General features: G+C 39.7%; 1 protein-coding gene across 3 annotated transcripts in view; it reads right to left on the bottom strand.

Annotated features, from left to right (window-relative positions):
- Positions 1 to 17,409, bottom strand: part of ssx2ipb (synovial sarcoma, X breakpoint 2 interacting protein b) — a 36,534-nt gene extending 19,125 nt beyond the window's left edge. For all 3 annotated transcript variants that reach the window (XR_001330478.3, XM_014215631.3, XM_014215632.3), the window contains exons 1-2: positions 17,307 to 17,409; positions 4,101 to 4,239 (exon numbers count right to left, since the gene is read on the bottom strand). Coding sequence is in view for 2 of the 3 variants with exons in the window: in XM_014215631.3 (XP_014071106.1) it covers positions 4,101 to 4,119 (19 nt within the window). In the remaining variant the exon portion in view is untranslated. The remainder of the gene's footprint in view (positions 1 to 4,100; positions 4,240 to 17,306) is intronic.
- Between the last annotated feature and the right edge of the window lie 216 nt (positions 17,410 to 17,625).

Raw genomic sequence — 17,625 nt, 5'->3', positions numbered from 1 at the left:
GTTGACACTTAGAGATAAGGTTTATGGAGCCTCCCTCGGTCAAATACATTTTAGCAGTGCCCCCACCCCTCACCGTTCTGTAGCAACTATCTCTCGCTGTGTCCAAATCATAACTAAAACATTCTATAAATGATTTAACCCAAATTTAGAATTACATTCCTTAGTGCTTACTTTAAGAATAGGACTCGAATCCCAGCTTCTCAACTTAGCACACATTCTCCCTGTTAGAATGTACATTTACAAACAAAACCTTTTTATTGCCGGTAATAACTGTTCTCATTAGAGACCCCCTTTGTCCCTGTTTTCCTGTCACGGTGGCCTGGTAATGAAAGATCAGTATCTCAATGCATCCTTAGTCTAAATTGTTCGCAGTGTGTAGAGGTATTTGGACATAAAGGATGGACTTTATCGAACAAAACAAACATTTATTGTGGAACGGGGATTCCTGGGAGTGCATTCTGATGAAGATCATCAAAGGTAAGTGAATATTTATAATGCTATTTCTGACTATTGTTGACTCCAACATGGCGGATATATTGTATGGCATGTTTTTGTGTCTGAGCGCCGTACTCAGATTATTGCATGGTGTGCTTTTTCGGTAAAGCTTTTTTGAAATCTGACACAGCAGTTGCATTAAGGAGAAGTGTATCTTTAAGACATGATCTGACGTCACCTTCCATGATAACTCCCTTATTCTACTGACGACCTCTCGGAAGAGTTACCAGATCACGAAGTTAGCACCCTAACCCCTGGATTGCATAATATAAGAAATGTGAAATGATTTGTATTTGTACTTTTGATACTTAAGTATAATTAAAACCAAATACTTTTAGACTTTTACTCAAGTAGTATTTTACTGGGTGACATTCACTTTTACTTGAGTCATTCTCTATTAAAAGGTATCTTTAATTTTACTCAAGTATGACAATTGGGTACTTTTCCCACCACTGATAAGGTCCCACAGTTGACAGTGCATGTCAGAGCAAAAACCAAGCCATGAGGCTGAAGAAATGGTCTGTAGAGCTCCAAGACAGGATTGTGTCAAGGCACTGATCTGGGGAAGGGTACTAAAACATTTCTGCAGCATTGAAGGTCCCCAAGAACACAGTGGCCTCCATCATTCTTAAATGGAAGAAGTTTGGAACCTTCTAGAGCTTGCCGCCCGGCCAAACTGAGCAATCAGGAGAGAAGGGCCGTGGTCAGGGAGGTGACCAAGAACCCGATGGTCACTCTGACAGAGCTCCAGAGTTCCTCTGTGGAGATGGGAGAAACTTCCAGAAGGACAACCATCTCTGCAGCACTCCACCAATCAGGCCTTTATGTTGCCAGACGGAAGCCACTCCTCAGTAAAAAAGGCACATGATAGCTTGCTTGGAGTTTGCCAAATGGCACCTAAAGGACTCTCAGACCATGACAAACAAGATTCTCTGGTCTGATGAAACCAAGATTGAACACTTTGGCCTGAATGCCAAGCGTCACGAAACCTGGCACCATCCGAAGGTGAAGCATGGTGGTGGCAGCATCATGCTTTGGGGATGTTTTTCCATCGGCAGGGATTGGGAGACTAGTCAGGATCGAGGGAAAGATGAATTTACCACAGGTGGAATACAATAAAGTTGTAGAAACATCTCAAGGATGATCAATGGAATCAGGATGCACCTGAGCTCAATTTCGAGTCTCATAGCAAATAGTATGAATAATATATGTATCTGTTTTTTATTTTCAAAAAAGGTCTAAAAACCTGTTTTCGCTTTGTCATTATGGGGTATTGTCTGTAGATTGATGAGGGAATACAATTACTTAATCAATTTTAGAATAAGGCTGTAATGTAGCAAACAACTTTCTGAATACACTGTATAGAAAGGGAAAGGATATAAGCCATCGGTGGAAGATTGTGCAAAGGATTCTGAAGGCTTCATCTAACTCCTTGAATCCAACGTAGACACCGGTGTGTGAGGGTACTTGTTGCAGATGATTCTGACGAGGCAACTGAGTAACACTCGTCTCTGACCACGGCCAAGTCATTTGCCTTTCAATCCCCATTCCAAGACCACAAGTCTATATTGCCTAGAAAATGAATAAATATAAATATCTGTGCGAAAGCAGAATAACACTAGGTAGGCCTACTGATGAGCATTTGGGTGAGGGATGACATTTGACGCAGCCTATGAATACTGTAATGCTGGGAAGTCTATTTATCACATAAAAACTACAGGTACTTACTTTATTGACAGGTGGCCATTTGGTCCCTCTGGCCGATGTCTCTTCCAGCTTATTTTTTGCACACGGAAAAATGTTTCTACAACTGCCGGGTTAATGAGGGCTGGAAAGTTATTGTCACTGGTTACACAGAGTAGGGTGGGCTCACGGGTCAACGTTGTCTCGTCGCCAGACAGACAGATTTTCCAAGGGTGGCATAAGCAGGTCCCAATCTGGGCAGCAAAGACACTAGTTCTCAGTGGGCATCGCTTGGCATTGCCCTCAGGTACACCACCAGTCCCCAGATGTCCTGAGTCGGGCCTCGGATGCTTGATGAATATCAGCCTGAGCCTCTGCCTGAGCCTCTGTTGAAACTCCTCGTCTGTGTATTCCGGTTCAAAGAAATAAGGCTCACCTGCAAATTCGATTTCATCCTCGTATTCATAGTCATAAATGTTTGTAGCATAGTAGTTTGAAAGAATAATTATCTGCTAGCTTGGTAGATTAGCGACCGGTCAGCAAGCTAGCAGCTCTGTGTTTACAGTGGAAACGTTGTTGTGGACTGGGTAGTGTGCTTCTGTGGACTGGCTAGTGAGCTTCCATGCCACCCTACCTTACACGCATGCAGTAGTGAGAGGAATTGAGAACAAGGGAGCACACGCATGCACGATAATATGCACAACGGAAATTATCGCTTGAGTTCAACAAAATTGATTATAACATTGCGGATAAAGTTTGGTATGACAATTTCTTGTGTACAACATCTAACAACTTGCATCACGATACTGAGAGCTTTGCCGTTTGTAAAATTACGTATTCAGGTGTTTTTGAAGCCTTTGTTCATGTTTTTGGATGCCCTGGAACTCCAGAATGAGTTTGAGGAAGTCAATTGCTGATGGGGTAAGTTTCAGAACCCTTCTTTAACATACATAAAAAAATACAGATTAAAGCCTAAATAGTAAAATTCTCCTTCAACATGGTTGAAACACCCAATAGGCTACAGTATAAAAACTGAGTGAAAATCCAGGGCTATTAGAAACATTTGAATTCCAACCTTATTGTCAGTCTAATTTTGAATCATTAGCATGAAATAAATAAAAAATTCTGGGAAGCGAAAATGACATTGAGTACTACATTATGAATGCTAAACCCGGAAATTGTTCCAAGCATTTTTTCACTATTACATTTTTCCCTCAGGGATTTTAGAACTACTTCATGTAGGCTTACCCTGGCGCTACATATTGATAACCGCACAAATCTCTCTCGGACAAGGTAACTTATCAATAATTTGCATTGCACATTTTTTGGAGTAAATTGAGGTGAATATATTGATAAAACTCACATGGTCCGAGAGAGAATTACACAAATTACAAAACGTCGCGCCAAGGTAAGCCTGCACCAAACACACAATAAAAAAAAAGATCTATGTTTTATTGCAATGTGAAAAATGTAATGCAAAAAAAATAAACACAAACCATTTCGGTGTTTTTATGGGTATTATGGACGCGTCCACTGCGGTGGACTATTGGGAAGCAAAATAGTATGCATAAAGAGTATAATATCTTCGCGATAACAGAAAGGCAATGAGGCATTCCTTTTACGAGTGAGTTTTGGAATCGAGGTTACTATGGGCACACAACCTTAAAATAGCATTAATCTGCTATTTCTGTCAATTTAATCTTCTCCTTTACACATGAGGCTTTACTTGATGTAGAGCACCAGAAAAATGAGACAATAGCAGCCTAGCTACTCATCACTGCATCTTTAACTAAGTAGGCTAGCTCTATACTACTAGTGGAGTGACGAATGGAGAATCATAATCAAACTAAACAAAGCTGAAAAACTGCATCACAATTTCAAAGAAAACCACAAGCGGTACATAAGGTCAATGTAATACTCACCAAGTGAAGATTCTGGCATCGCTGCAGTCCTCCAGACTCCCTCAGGGCAGCGGTGCTTCAGAACACACCGAATGTGTCTGGATCATCCGCTACCTCCCAGGATACATGCAGCTCACGGAATGGCCTACGCAGACAGCTCCTGAAATAGAGGGGCAGATAATAGATTAGCAGTGCACATTCAACAAGTGGACACGAGACACAGGATTACTAGGGACGATGGACGTCTACAAGGAGGGATGGAAACATGCAATAGCCTAAAGAACAGGGGAGCATGGGGAGCTTATTAGGAAGGGACAAAGCCAAATCCTTTTTCTCAGCAGGCACCAGTTCTACAGCAACACAGGCTGGGATTCATATCGTCATTGTAAGAATCCAAAGGTTGAATTGCAGTTTAAGGCACTGTTGGTTTTTGCACATCAAGTAGACCTACATATTAGTATTCTATATTAGCATGTTATAGCATATAATTTGTACAACTACAAATGTGGTTGAGGAAAGAAGGAACCACCAAATTAGAGCAAAGAAACTGGGCAATACACAATTTTACCAATGAAGTTAAGCTATTAACAAATGGAATAGCAACATACCATCTCCTCATACTCTTATCACCAGCCTAATCCAAGAGACATAATATGGTATTTTATCTGCAGAAACAGACCCTTGTGCAATTAAAACAACCCATGGCTTGTAGGCTACCCTTTCAAAAACAGTTGACCAGACAAGCACGGAGGAAATGAATAATTGTAGGGTTAGCCTAGGGCTATAAAATGTAGGCTTTGTTAAATCTGAAAAGGGTCAACAAAATGAAATTGAATTAAACAAATTCACAATAACAAAACAAAAAATAAAATTTTAAGAAGTGGGATAACAATTTATGCATGTTGGGTTTGTTTCAATAATTTATATTGCTTTACCACCCAAACCATTCAGGACCTTCTGGTGACACTTAATCTAATTGAATCTACTGGACAGATGGTGAACCTACCAAGCTTATTTAGGCTAGTCAGACACTTAATAAACTTACTGTTAATTAACTTGATAAATCCTGCCCACTGGGCACAGACGTCAGTTCAATGTCTAGTTTTGATTTACAATTGGTTGAGTTGTCAACTAACGTGGATTCAACGTGAAATCATTTTTTTTTTAACGTCATTGGATTTAGGCCTAGGTTAAAAGTTGGGTGAAAAAAAAAGTCTAAATGCCCTTATGCTGATGACTTCTTGCAAATCCAATTCATTTTTCACGTTGATTCAACGTCGTCACAGATTTTGGGGTTTGAAATGACGTGACACAGTTGATTCAATCAGTTTTTGCCCAGTGGGTTAGGTATAACTTCCTTCTATCTGATTGAGTTATCCCACTGGGCACAAACTGGTTGAATTAATGTTGTTTCAAAGTAATTTGTCACTGTATCGTGATGTGGAATCTATGTGGAAAATACATTGGATTTGCCAAGTCATCCACATAAACGGTTGTTGAGGGTGAAATTTCAACCACCGGATTATTTCATCATGGTAACCAATTTTCCACAGACAAACCTTGTATACAATATGTTGAATTCATACCTTTGAAACAACGTCAGATCTTAAACTTTATATCCACTTTCAGAAAAAATCAATAGGCTGGGCAGCATCTCCTACTGGAGACATTATCTATTTACGGCTGTCAATTTGGTCTCGATCCAATGCTTTAACCAAGCCCTGCTTAGCTTTGATACAGTTCAAGTCAGAAGTTTACATGCAATTTGGTCTCTATCCAAGGCTTTAACCAAGCCCTGCTTAGCTTTGATACAGTTCAAGTCAGAAGTTTACATGCACTTAGGTTGGAGTCATTAAAACTCGTTTTTCAACCACTCCACAAATTTATTGTTAACAAACTAAAGTTTTGGCAAGTCGGTTAGGACATCTACTTTGTGCATGACACAAGTAATTTTTCCAACAATTGTTTACAGACAGATTATTTCACTGTATCACAATTCCAGTGGGTCAGAAGTTTACATACACTAAGTTGACTGTGCCTTTAAACAGCTTGGAAAATTCCAGAAAATGATGTCATGGCTTTAGAAGCTTCTGACTGGCTAATTGACATCATTTGAGTCAACTGGAGGTGTATTGTGGATGTATTTCAAGGCCTACCTTCAAACTCAAAGCCTCTTTGCTTGACATCATGGGAAAATCAAAAGAAATCAGCCAAGGCCTCCACAAGTCTGGTTCATCCTTGGGAGCAAGTTCCAAACAACTGAAGGTACCATGTTCATCTGTACAAACAATAGTACGCAAGTATAAACACCATGGGACCACACAGCCTTCATACCGCTCAGGAAGGAGACACGTTCTGTCTCCTAGAGATGAACGTACTTTGGTACAAAAAGTGCAAATCAATCCCAGAACAACAGCAAAGGACCTTGTGAAGATGCTGGAGGAAACAGGTACAAAAGTTTCTATATCGACATAACCTGAAAGGCCGCTCATCAAGGAAGAAGCCACTGCTCCAAACCGCCATTAAAAAAGCCAGACTACGGTTTGCAACTGCACATGGGGACAAAGATCATACTTTTTGGAGAAATGTCCTCTGGTCTGATGAAACAAAAATATAACTGTTTGGCTATAATGACCATTGTTATGCTTGGAGGAAAAAGGGGGATGCTTGCAAGCCGAAGAACACCATCGCAACCGTGAAGCACGGGGGTGGCAGCATCATGTTGTGGGGGTGCTTTGTTGCAGGAGGGACTGGTGCACTTCACAAAATAGATGGCATCATGAGAGAGCAAAATTATGTGGATATATTAAAGCAACATCTCAAGACATCAGTCAGGAAGTTAAAGCTTGGTCGCAAATGGGTCTTCCAAATGGACAATGACCCCAAGCATACTTCCAAAATTGTGGCAAAACGGCTTAAGGACAACAAAGTCAAGGTATTGGAGTGGCCATCAAAGCTGTTCAAGCAAGGAGGCCTACAAACCTGACTCAGTTACACCAGTTCATCCTGACAGTGTAATGGGACAAAATTCACCCAACTTATTGTGGGACGCTTGTGGAAGGCTACCCGAAATGTTTGACCCAAGTTAAACAATTTAAAAGCAATGCTACCAAATACTAATTGAGTGTATGTAAACTTCTGACCCACTGGGAATGTGATGAAAGAAATAAAAGCTGAAATAAATCACTCTCTCTAGTACATTTTGCATTCTTAAAGTAAAGTGGTGATCCTAATTGACCTGAGACAGGGAATTTTTACTTGGATTAAATGACAGGAATTGTGAAAAACTGAGTTTTTGGCTAAAGTGTATGTAAACTTCCGACTTCAACTGAATATAACAAGGGAACAACATTCCCACCTCTTACATTGTCAATAAGACAATTTTGCTCATATTCTTGATGAAGAATGTTAATAAACTCACTGGCTTGAGACCACAAAAATCAGCTAACATAGTGCTGCTAATAGCTCTATATTGAAAATACTGTGATTGAAGATAACATTTTCAGAGATTAAATTCTTAATGAGATATTACACACTTTCTACTTGGTTTAAGTCATTTGAGTTCAGACTGGAGTATTTCTTCATACATAATTTTTTTACTCAGACACCCATGACCCACTCAAAACCTCCCGCAACCCACATTTTGGTCGCAACCCACCAGTTGAGAATCACTGTTCTAGAGAATATGGTTGTATCTCCCTGATCTGAAGTGAATGCACACTGTAAAATGTGCAAAGTGTTTCTGCCTTGAGCGGCAACACTGCCTGGCTATGCGCACGCATGTGAAGACCTGAGTGACAGATATAAAAGTTTGTTTAATTTACCGTAAATTCCGGACTATAAGCCGCAACTTTTTTCCCACGCTTTGAACTTCGCGGCTTAAACAATGACGCGGCTAATATATGGATTTTTCCCGCTTTCAAATTCGTGGGTCCTGACAGCGTGGAGCATTGTCAAAAAAATCCACTATCAACGGGTTTCGAAAGGCTGGACTGCTGCGTGTTGAAGAGGGCTCAGCGGGGGATTTGCCTCTGGATGAAAGTGACGAGAGCGACAATGAAAACGATCCAATATCGGATGAAGCAATTCTGAGGCTATTCAACTCCAACACCGAAGGAGATGGTTTCAGTGCACAGGAGGAGGAAGATAGTGACCAATGACTTTCTTGGTAGGCTACTGTTTACTGCTAATTTTTTATTTTTTGTTACAAGCCGCGTTTCGTTAAAGCCTATTTATTTTTGTTACAAGCCGTGCTTCGTTAAAGCCTATTTTTTTTTTGTTACAAGCCGTGTTTCGTTAACCTGTTATGGCTAGGGGGCAGTATTTTCACGGCTGGATAAAAAAACGTACCCGATTTAATCTGGTTACTACTCCTGCCCAGTAACTACAATATGCATATAATTAGGCGTCCAAAATTTTGACTGGTACTGTATATAATCTTTGGGATCTGGGGGCAGTATTGAGTAGCTTGGATGAATAAGGTGCCCAGAGTAAACTGCCTGCTACTCAGGCCCAGAAGCTAGGATATGCATTTGGATAGAAAACACTCCAAAGTTTCTAAAACTGTTTGAATGGTGTCTGTGAGTATAACAGAACTCAAATGGCAGGTCAAAACCTGAGAGATTCCTTTACAGGAAGTGGCCTGTCTGACCATTTCTTGAACTTATTTGCCATCTCTATCTTTTACTAAGGATCTCTGCTCTAACGTGACACTTCCTACGTCTTCCATGGGCGCTCAGAGCCCGGGAAAAAACAGAATGTCGTCATCCCAGCCCCAGGCTGAAACACATTATCGCCTTTCTCAAGTGGCCGATCAAGGGACTGTGGGCTTAGGCGCATGCCCTGGCCGCCCCGTCTTTGTGATTTTTCCTCCGTTTGCCGAAAAGGAGATTCCCGGTCGGAATATTATCGCTTTTTTACGAGATAAATTGCATAAAAATAGATTTTAAACAGCGGTTGACATGCTTCGAAGTACGGTAATGGAATATTTAGAATTTTTTTGTCACGAATTGCGCCATGCGCGCAACCCTGATTTACCATTTCGGATAGTGTCTGGGACGCACGAACAAAACGCCGCTATTCGGATATAACGATGGATTATTTTGGACCAAACCAACATTTGTTATTGAAGTAGCAGTCCTGGGAGTGCATTCTGACGAAGACAACAAAAGGTAATCAAACTTTTATAATAGTAAATCTGATATTGGTGAGTGCTAAACTTGCCGGGTGTCTAAATAGCTAGCCCGTGATGGCTGGGCTATGTACTTAGAATATTGCAAAATGTGCTTTCACCAAAAAGCTATTTAAAAATCAGACATATCGAGTGCATAGAGGAGTTCTGTATCTATAATTCTTAAAATAATTGTTATGCTTTTTGTGAACGTTTATCGTGAGTAATTTAGTAAATTGTTAGCAAATTCCCCGGAAGTTATGCTAGTTCTGAACGTCACATGCTAATGTAAAAAGCTGTTTTTTTTATATAAATATGAACTTGATTGAACAAAACATGCATGTATTGTATAACATAATGTCCTAGAAGTGTCATCTGATGAAGATCATCAAAGGTTAGTGCTGCATTTAGCTGTCTTCTGGGTTTTTGTGACATTATATGCTAGCTTGAAAAATGGGTGTCTGATTATTTCTGGCTTGGTACTCTGCTGACATAATCTAATGTTTTGCTTTCGCTGTAAAGCCTTTTTGAAATCGGACAGTGTGGTTAGATAAAGGAGAGTCTTGTCTTTAAAATGCTGTGAAATAGTCATATGTTTGAAAAATTGAAGTTTTTGTATTTTTGAGGAATTTGTAATTCCCGCCACGCCTATCATTGGATATTGGAGCAGGTGTTCCGCTAGCGGAACGTCTAGATGTAAGAGGTTAAAGCCTATATATTTTTGTTACAAGCCGTGTTTCGTTAAAGCCTGTGTAAAGTTCATTTGTTTCAATGTACCGGTAGGCACCTGCGGTTTATAGACATGTGCGGCTTATTTATGTTCAAAATAAATAAAAACAATTAATTCAGTGGGTGCAGCTTATATTCAGGTGCGCTTAATAGTCCGGAAATTACGCTACTTCAAATGGAAGTCTACTGAAATGAGACTTTGTCCTTGTGTTCCTTGGCTATTTACATTGTTTTATTCATAAACTAGGCTGTTTTCAATGTTTGAGTTTCAACTGATAGGAAAGAGAAGCAATGCCAATACTAGTCAGACTCAATCTCACAGGCACAAACATGACTCGAGTTGCATTACCACAGTAACCTCCCGCCCTTAAAGGGGCAGGTAAACATTTTTGTCTCATCTGTGATATTTTGACTCCGGCCTCAAAAAATGTATTTAAACAATGTGCCATATTACTTATTAGTTCTTACTAGTAATACATTTACTACTTGCCTTCCCTGTGGCTCAGTTGGTAGAGCATGGTGTTTGCAACGCCAGGGTTGTGGGTTCGATTCCCACGGGGGGCCAGTACAAAAAAAAAAAAATGCATGAAAATGAAATGTATGTATTCACTACTGTAAGTCGCTCTGGATAAGATCTTCTGCTAAATGACAAATGTAAAATGTACATTTACTGTTTAGAAACATTACAAAGCATGCTCATTCATGTTTTTTGTTGGTGCAATTTTAGCAGAAGAAAATATTTTGCCTGGTAAATAATCTGAGCTGCTGCTAGATTTTTTACCTTTTCACACGTACCAACAAATGGGTGTGATCATTCTACAGTGGACACACTGTTTTTTCACAGAAACATTTCGCACAAACACAGTCCTCACAAAGTTATGTCCAGAATGTGGCCAGTTTATTTTTGAATGCAATGTTCAGACACAATCATCCAAACTGGAAAATTTAGGCTGCATTTGTCCTAGTGCTAACTGAGGAAAGATTGACGCAACACAAGCGGTCATATTTTTATAACTCTCAGGCTGACAGAAACTACAATATGAATTAGCTAACAGCAATTACTATTTATTATTAATCACATCACGGGTGAGCTCAACATTGATCGAAATAATTGAGTAAAACACTTTCTAGACATCGAAAGTAATCCGATGATAGGTAGTTTGTGCGCGCCAGCATGTTTGTTTTTTCGCATCAACCAAAGATAATAAGAGGAGACAAGATGAGTTTGGTCTGTTTATAGTATGCATGTTGAAGGGGGTGTGTCGTCTACGATCATTCACTTCCCTTCATTCACTTCCAGAAGATTACCCAAAAGATTAGTGAACCATTCCTTCACCTGTTGAGGACAGACGTTCCGCTAGCAGAACCCCGTTCCGCCTGCGGGACCCCTAGCCAACAGCCAATGGCATCGCACGGCGAAATACAAAACCAACTAAAATACCATAATTCAATTTTCTCAAACAATCAACTATTTTACACCATTTTAAAGATAAGACTCTCGTTAATCTAACCACATTGTCCAATTTCAAAAAGGCTTTACTGCGAAAGCAAAACATTAGATTATGTTAGGAGAGTACATAGACACAAATAATCACACAGCCATTTTCCAAGCAAGCATATATGTCACATAAACCCAAACCACAGCTAAATGCAGCACTAACCTTTGATGATCTTCATCAGATGACACTCCTAGGACATTATGTTATACAATACATGCATGTTTTGTTCAATCAAGTTCATATTTATATCCAAAACCAGCTTTTTACATTAGCATGTGATGTTCAGAACTAGCATACCCACCGAAAACTTCTGGTGAATTTACTAAATTACTCATGATAAACCTTGACAAAAGAATTATAGATACAGAACTCCTTTATGCAATCGCGGTGTCGGATTTTAAAATAGCTTTTCAGCGAAAGCACATTTTGCAATATTCTGAGTACATAGCTCGGCCATCACGGCTAGCTATTTTGACACTCACCAAGTTTGGGGCTCACTAAACTCAGAATTACTATTAGAAAAATTGGATTACCTTTGCTGTTCTTCGTCAGAATGCACTCCCAGGACTTCTACTTCAACAACAAATGTTGTTTTGGTTCTAAATAATCCATAGTTATATTCAAATAGCTCCGTTTTTGTTCGTGCGTTCAGGTCACTATCCGAAGGGTGACGCAGGAGCGCATTTCGTGACAAAAAAATTCAAAATATTCCATTACCGTACTTAGAAGCATGTCAAACGCTGTTTAAAATCTATTTTTATGCTATTTTTCTCGTAAAATAGCGATAATATTCCAACCGGGCAACGTTGTATTCATTCAAAGGCTGAAAGAAAAAAATGGAGTAGTCTCGTGAATGCGCATCTCAGTCTCACTGTCCCCAGGCTTACCACTTACAAATTCTGCTGCTGTTCTTTGCCCAGAGACAGCAGACACCCCATTCCACTTTCTGGCGGCTTTAGAGAGCCAATGGAAGCCTTAGAAAATGTCACGTTACAGCACAGATGCTGTATTTTCGATAGAGATGCAACAGAAGGACAACAAATTGTCAGACAGGGCACTTCCTGTATGGAATCTTCTCAGGTTTTTGCCTGCCATATGAGTTCTGTTATACTCACAGACACCATTCGAACAGTTTTAGAAACGTTAGAGTGTTTTCTATCCAAATCTACTAATTAAATGCATATTCTAGTTTCTGGGCAGGAGTAGTAACCAGATTAAATTGGGTATGTTTTTTATCCGGCTGTGAAAATACTGTCCCCTATCCCAAAGAAGTTAACTGGGCAGCTGGTGGTGGAATGTAATGTTTCTAACTTACATTTTTTTCAGTAACAAGTTCCAAACCAAATTTCAGTAACCAACAACATTGTTCTCTCTAAGATATATTGTACACGTGGTTAGTATGTTCAATTAATACATAATAATTAATAATGTAATGGATGTTTGTTTTCATTAAGATGCGTCACTACAGTCCCTGGTTCGAATCCATGCTGTATCAAATCCGTCCGTGATTGGGAGTCCCATAGGGCGGCGCACAATTGGCCCAGTGTCGTCCGGGTTTGGTCGGGGTAGGCCGTCATTGAATTTGTTCTTAGCTGACTTGCCTCGTTAAATAAAAGGTTACATACACACACACACACACACACACACACACACACACACACACACACACACACACACACACACACACACCAAAAAGTTATTTTGTTGGCATTTACGTATGTCCCCATTACCAGTAAAAAATTATCAAAACCTATTTCTTTCACTTATTTCCTGTGCTGTTTCGTTGTTCATTTGTTCAGTTGTTTCATTCTCAACCAGGATTTCTATGGAACACTGTTTGGGTCTTTGCATGTCAAAAAAGATATAAGTCAAATAACACTATTTGATGTGCCAAATAAGCTTGTTGACCAATCTTGACCTGAATATGACTGCACATCACATAATAATTTAACACGTTCATACATTTTTACACATTGATTACACTATCACTCGTATTTCATGTGTCACAACAATTCATCGACACGTATGCTATGATGCTGGTAAAGTTGTCACGCTCACCTATAGTGCTGGTCATTAAAAAAAAGATAGCTAGCTCATGGATGCAAACAATGTTCTTCCCCAAAAACATAGCAAAACGACAATCTGTTTCAGTTGCTATCGTTAGCTAGCTAACTATATAGCTAGGTGTTATTATCTAAAATAACTCTAATTTATAACACAGTTCTTATTTTATTAATGGTGGTCGGACCCATCTATGTGAAGCTAGCTACAATAAGGATTAGCCACAATAGTGGACTTTGCGGTTAGCCTTCAAAAATAAAAGTATGTCATTGACAGTGACGCAAATGAATACAAATAGTAGAATTATGGCATAATTGAAGAGATCATGCTAAACGAGGTTGGAATGTTGTTATATAAAATCAACAAAAAGACAAATCTGTTGAAATCACACTGGATATATTATACTTTAGATTTGCATTGGGAGCATACCTATTTCACTGTACAGCCTTACCTATGGATTGTGGATCAATGACATGGGGTATCAGTCTACTCAGTGACACCCAGAAAACATTAGCATCATAGCTCTTATTGCGGGAATCTGAGAGAACTGTGAATTGAGCCACATTTACTGTCAACCTATGTGTATTGAACACTATTCCTGAGAAAAAACAATACTGTGTGGATGTTTTGGAGTCTGATAACTCTGAGGAGGACGTTGGGAAAAAAATAGCTTGGGTATTGAGTAGACTGTTACCCCATTTCATTGATCCCCAATACTTAGATAAAGCTGTACAGTGCAATGTATGAATGTCCATGCACACAATAGGCTGACTGGGGAGGTGATTTCACACAGTCACAGTCCCGCGATTAGAGCTACAACGCTAACATTTCAAATCAAATCAAAGTTTTTGTTGTCGCGTGTGCCGAATACAACAGGTGTAGACCTTACAGTGAAATGCTTACTTACAGGCTCTAACCAATTTTGCAAAAAAGGTATTAGTTGAACAACAGGTAGGTAAAGAAATAAAACAACAGTAAAAAGACAGGCTATAAAAGTAGCGAGGCTACATACAGACACCGGTTAGTCAGGCTGATTGAGGTAGTATGTACATGTAGATATGGTTAAAGTGACTAAGCATATATGATGAACAGAGAGTAGCAGTAGCGTAAGAGGGGTTGGCGGGTGGGACACAATGCAGATAGCCCGGTTAGCCAATGTGCGGGAGCAATCGACCAGTCGCGAGCACAGTTTGCGTATTCTCTTCACAGTTGTGTTCTGTGGGTGTCTCCTAGTAGACTGATACCCCATTTAATTGGTTCACATTCCAACCTTGTTTAACATTATCTAGTCTAAATATGGCATGATTCCACCAATTGTAACCTTCTGCATCACTTTCAAATAGGTACTTTTATTTTGAAGGCAAACCACAAATTCCACTATTGTGCCTAATCCTTATTATGGCAAGCTTCACAACACATAACCCGGTCAGGTCGAGCCTCACTAGCCAGATGAAGCTAGCTGGCTGCTTAAAACATTATCTTTGGGCAACAGGGTTAAGTAGCTTGCTAGCTATTTATTTAAAAAAACTGAAGTTCATTTTCAATAGGTGAACAACAAGTGGCTACCTAGCTAATACTTACTCACAAGGATTCCTAAATCATTGCTAAGAATAGTGAAAATGACTGCTGTTCTACTGGTCATTGTTTTCAGGCTGGTTGTACTGGTGCCAGCTAGGTAGCTACCCCAGAAGTTGCAGTTGAACAAATAATGCTTTATTACCAACGCGGTATTGTAAACACATTGTTTGTGGCTGGTGTTTGCAGACTTTTTTTGTACAGTTTTGACAGTGCTACTGATAGTAGTGGTGACACTTGGCTTCCACGTGCAAATTCAGAACACACAACATTCTATAATAGAACTGTGTTATTTGACGTCTCAAATTAAAAGCTTATATAACGCGTCAAATAGTGTTGACAAGCAAAGACCCAAACGACGTTCCATAGTATATCGTGAAGCTAATAGCAGTGGCGCTATTACTGTGTAACTCCGGTAGGGCAACATCTGAACAATAGCGCACTTGGTAACGATAGTGTGTACCGGTGCTCAACCAGTCGCTAAAGCCAACATCACCCACGACAGAGAATGGTTGATTGTCAAGGGCAATGAATTCCATTGTCTTGGCGATAATGGATTTCGCTTTTGAGTTGTCTCGCTGAAATGTTCTTACCCTTTCAAATGACTGCTCGACTTGTTGACTGCTCGAACCACACAGCAGACATTGTGGGCTGGGTTAGGAATGCTGTGTTGAACATGTAGCGGAAACTTTTATGTGGCGTCATTACTTTGTGTACCTACGTTATATAGGTATGCACGTCAGCTTTGACATCGGTTTTTCACATCGGCTTTAAACTCGACATCGGGCAGATACCGACGTTGGCATTTTTAGCTAATATCATCTGATTCTGATATGTTTACTGATATATCGTGCATCCCTAGCTATTAGGCCTAGATTAAGCACAGTGATAAAACATTAAGTTGTTGTATAAATACAACATATCTGACATTATATTCCCATTTGAACTTTGTTGTACTTTTAAAAAATGGTTGAAAGTGCCTTGATAACACATTTAGATGACAACTAAATCAACAATCTGACATTGTTTTTCCATTGGAATTTGATTGTTCTTTTAGATTGTTTAAAGTATAGTGATAACACACTGGGAATTCAACAAACGTTATGCAGTCTTTATTAGTGTGAATAAAGGTTGAAATCAATATTACACAAATGTCCACGTTAAAATGACGTGGTGTGCCTAGTTGAATGTGTTGTTAGAAATCCACTTCCAATACCAGATGAAGTTCATGATACAGTCTCACTACATCATCGAGTTTGAAACTGGATAACTGGATAAAGTGGGACCAGTTGGTGAATGGTGGAAGGCTCGAGGTCCCTGAGGACTTGTTATTGATAGACTGGCTAGGGATAGCTTAGTCCATTATTGGACTAAAGGTAGTCCATGGACTTTACATGTTCTGTTTAAAGAGCGAATTGGCCCTGGAAGCCAAATACTCTATCTAAACGTGAATCGAGTCTCAATCGCCGTAATGGTCCTAGAAACAAATCCCTTTACTTTCCTATCACATGAAAATCGTTTTAAAAAAAGCAAAATACACACTTACTACACACTGTTTTAACACAGTTGCAGCCGGCAGAATTTTTCAGTGACAACACGTTTGTGTCATTTACACACAGGCGTTCATTAACACAAGTAGTCCACTTTCTTCCGTCTGTTCTCCTAAAGAAGCGCTGAAATATGGCCATGTGGGAACCATAACTCTATAAAGTTGTGTATTAATTGAACATTTTGTTTTGGAAAATAACATTTCGCCAGTATTAAAGGTCCTTTCTCTTCCAAAACCGTGTATATTTAGACAGAGCGTCGCGGCTCATAAAACTCCCCACCACAAGACACCTGTGCTAAACATATGGTTTATAACGCGTCTTAACCAATCACAGCCCGTTGTAGAATAATGGGCACGGGGTAGCCAGCAAGACAACAAGCTGGAGCACTCATATATAGCTAGTCTAACAGCGCAGTTCATATCGTTTGCAGGACAGGTTTTTACGCTACAGTAGCTAGCTCGCTAACGATTACTTGTTTGGACCAATACGAGAACGGTAAAATGCAGGCAAGCTGCTGTCAAACCAGGTACCGTAGAATTAGCATGCTAGCTACTAACATAACGCCACTATCTAGACCAAGGGATATGCGAGTGTCTCCTACATAGAACATTCTACAGATGACGTGTAATAAAACTTAACTTACGTTTTTATGTCATCATGAAGGGTATAATCCCTCTGATATAACGCATAACCCGCCTCACGAGTTTGCTTGGCTTGCAGACTCCGGAGCTGACAAACCAAACACTTCAGCGATTGGCTACTGCGTTGTCAGGCAACCAACACCTCCTTACTCGATTGGTTGCAAACCTATAATATTTTTGACAAATACCCAAACTCCACTTTTAGCAAGCTTGCGTATGTTTGAAGACGTTTGAAACATGATTTCAAAAGGTTGCAATGGTGTGACCTGCTTTTGTTCTTTCACCCAATCTTTGTGTACAATCATTGAACCATATCACAAC

This window comes from Salmo salar, chromosome 10 (assembly GCF_965601325.2).
Source record: "Salmo salar chromosome 10, fSalSal1, whole genome shotgun sequence".
NCBI lineage: Eukaryota > Metazoa > Chordata > Actinopteri > Salmoniformes > Salmonidae > Salmo > Salmo salar.
This window is presented reverse-complemented; position numbering and strand designations above follow the sequence as displayed.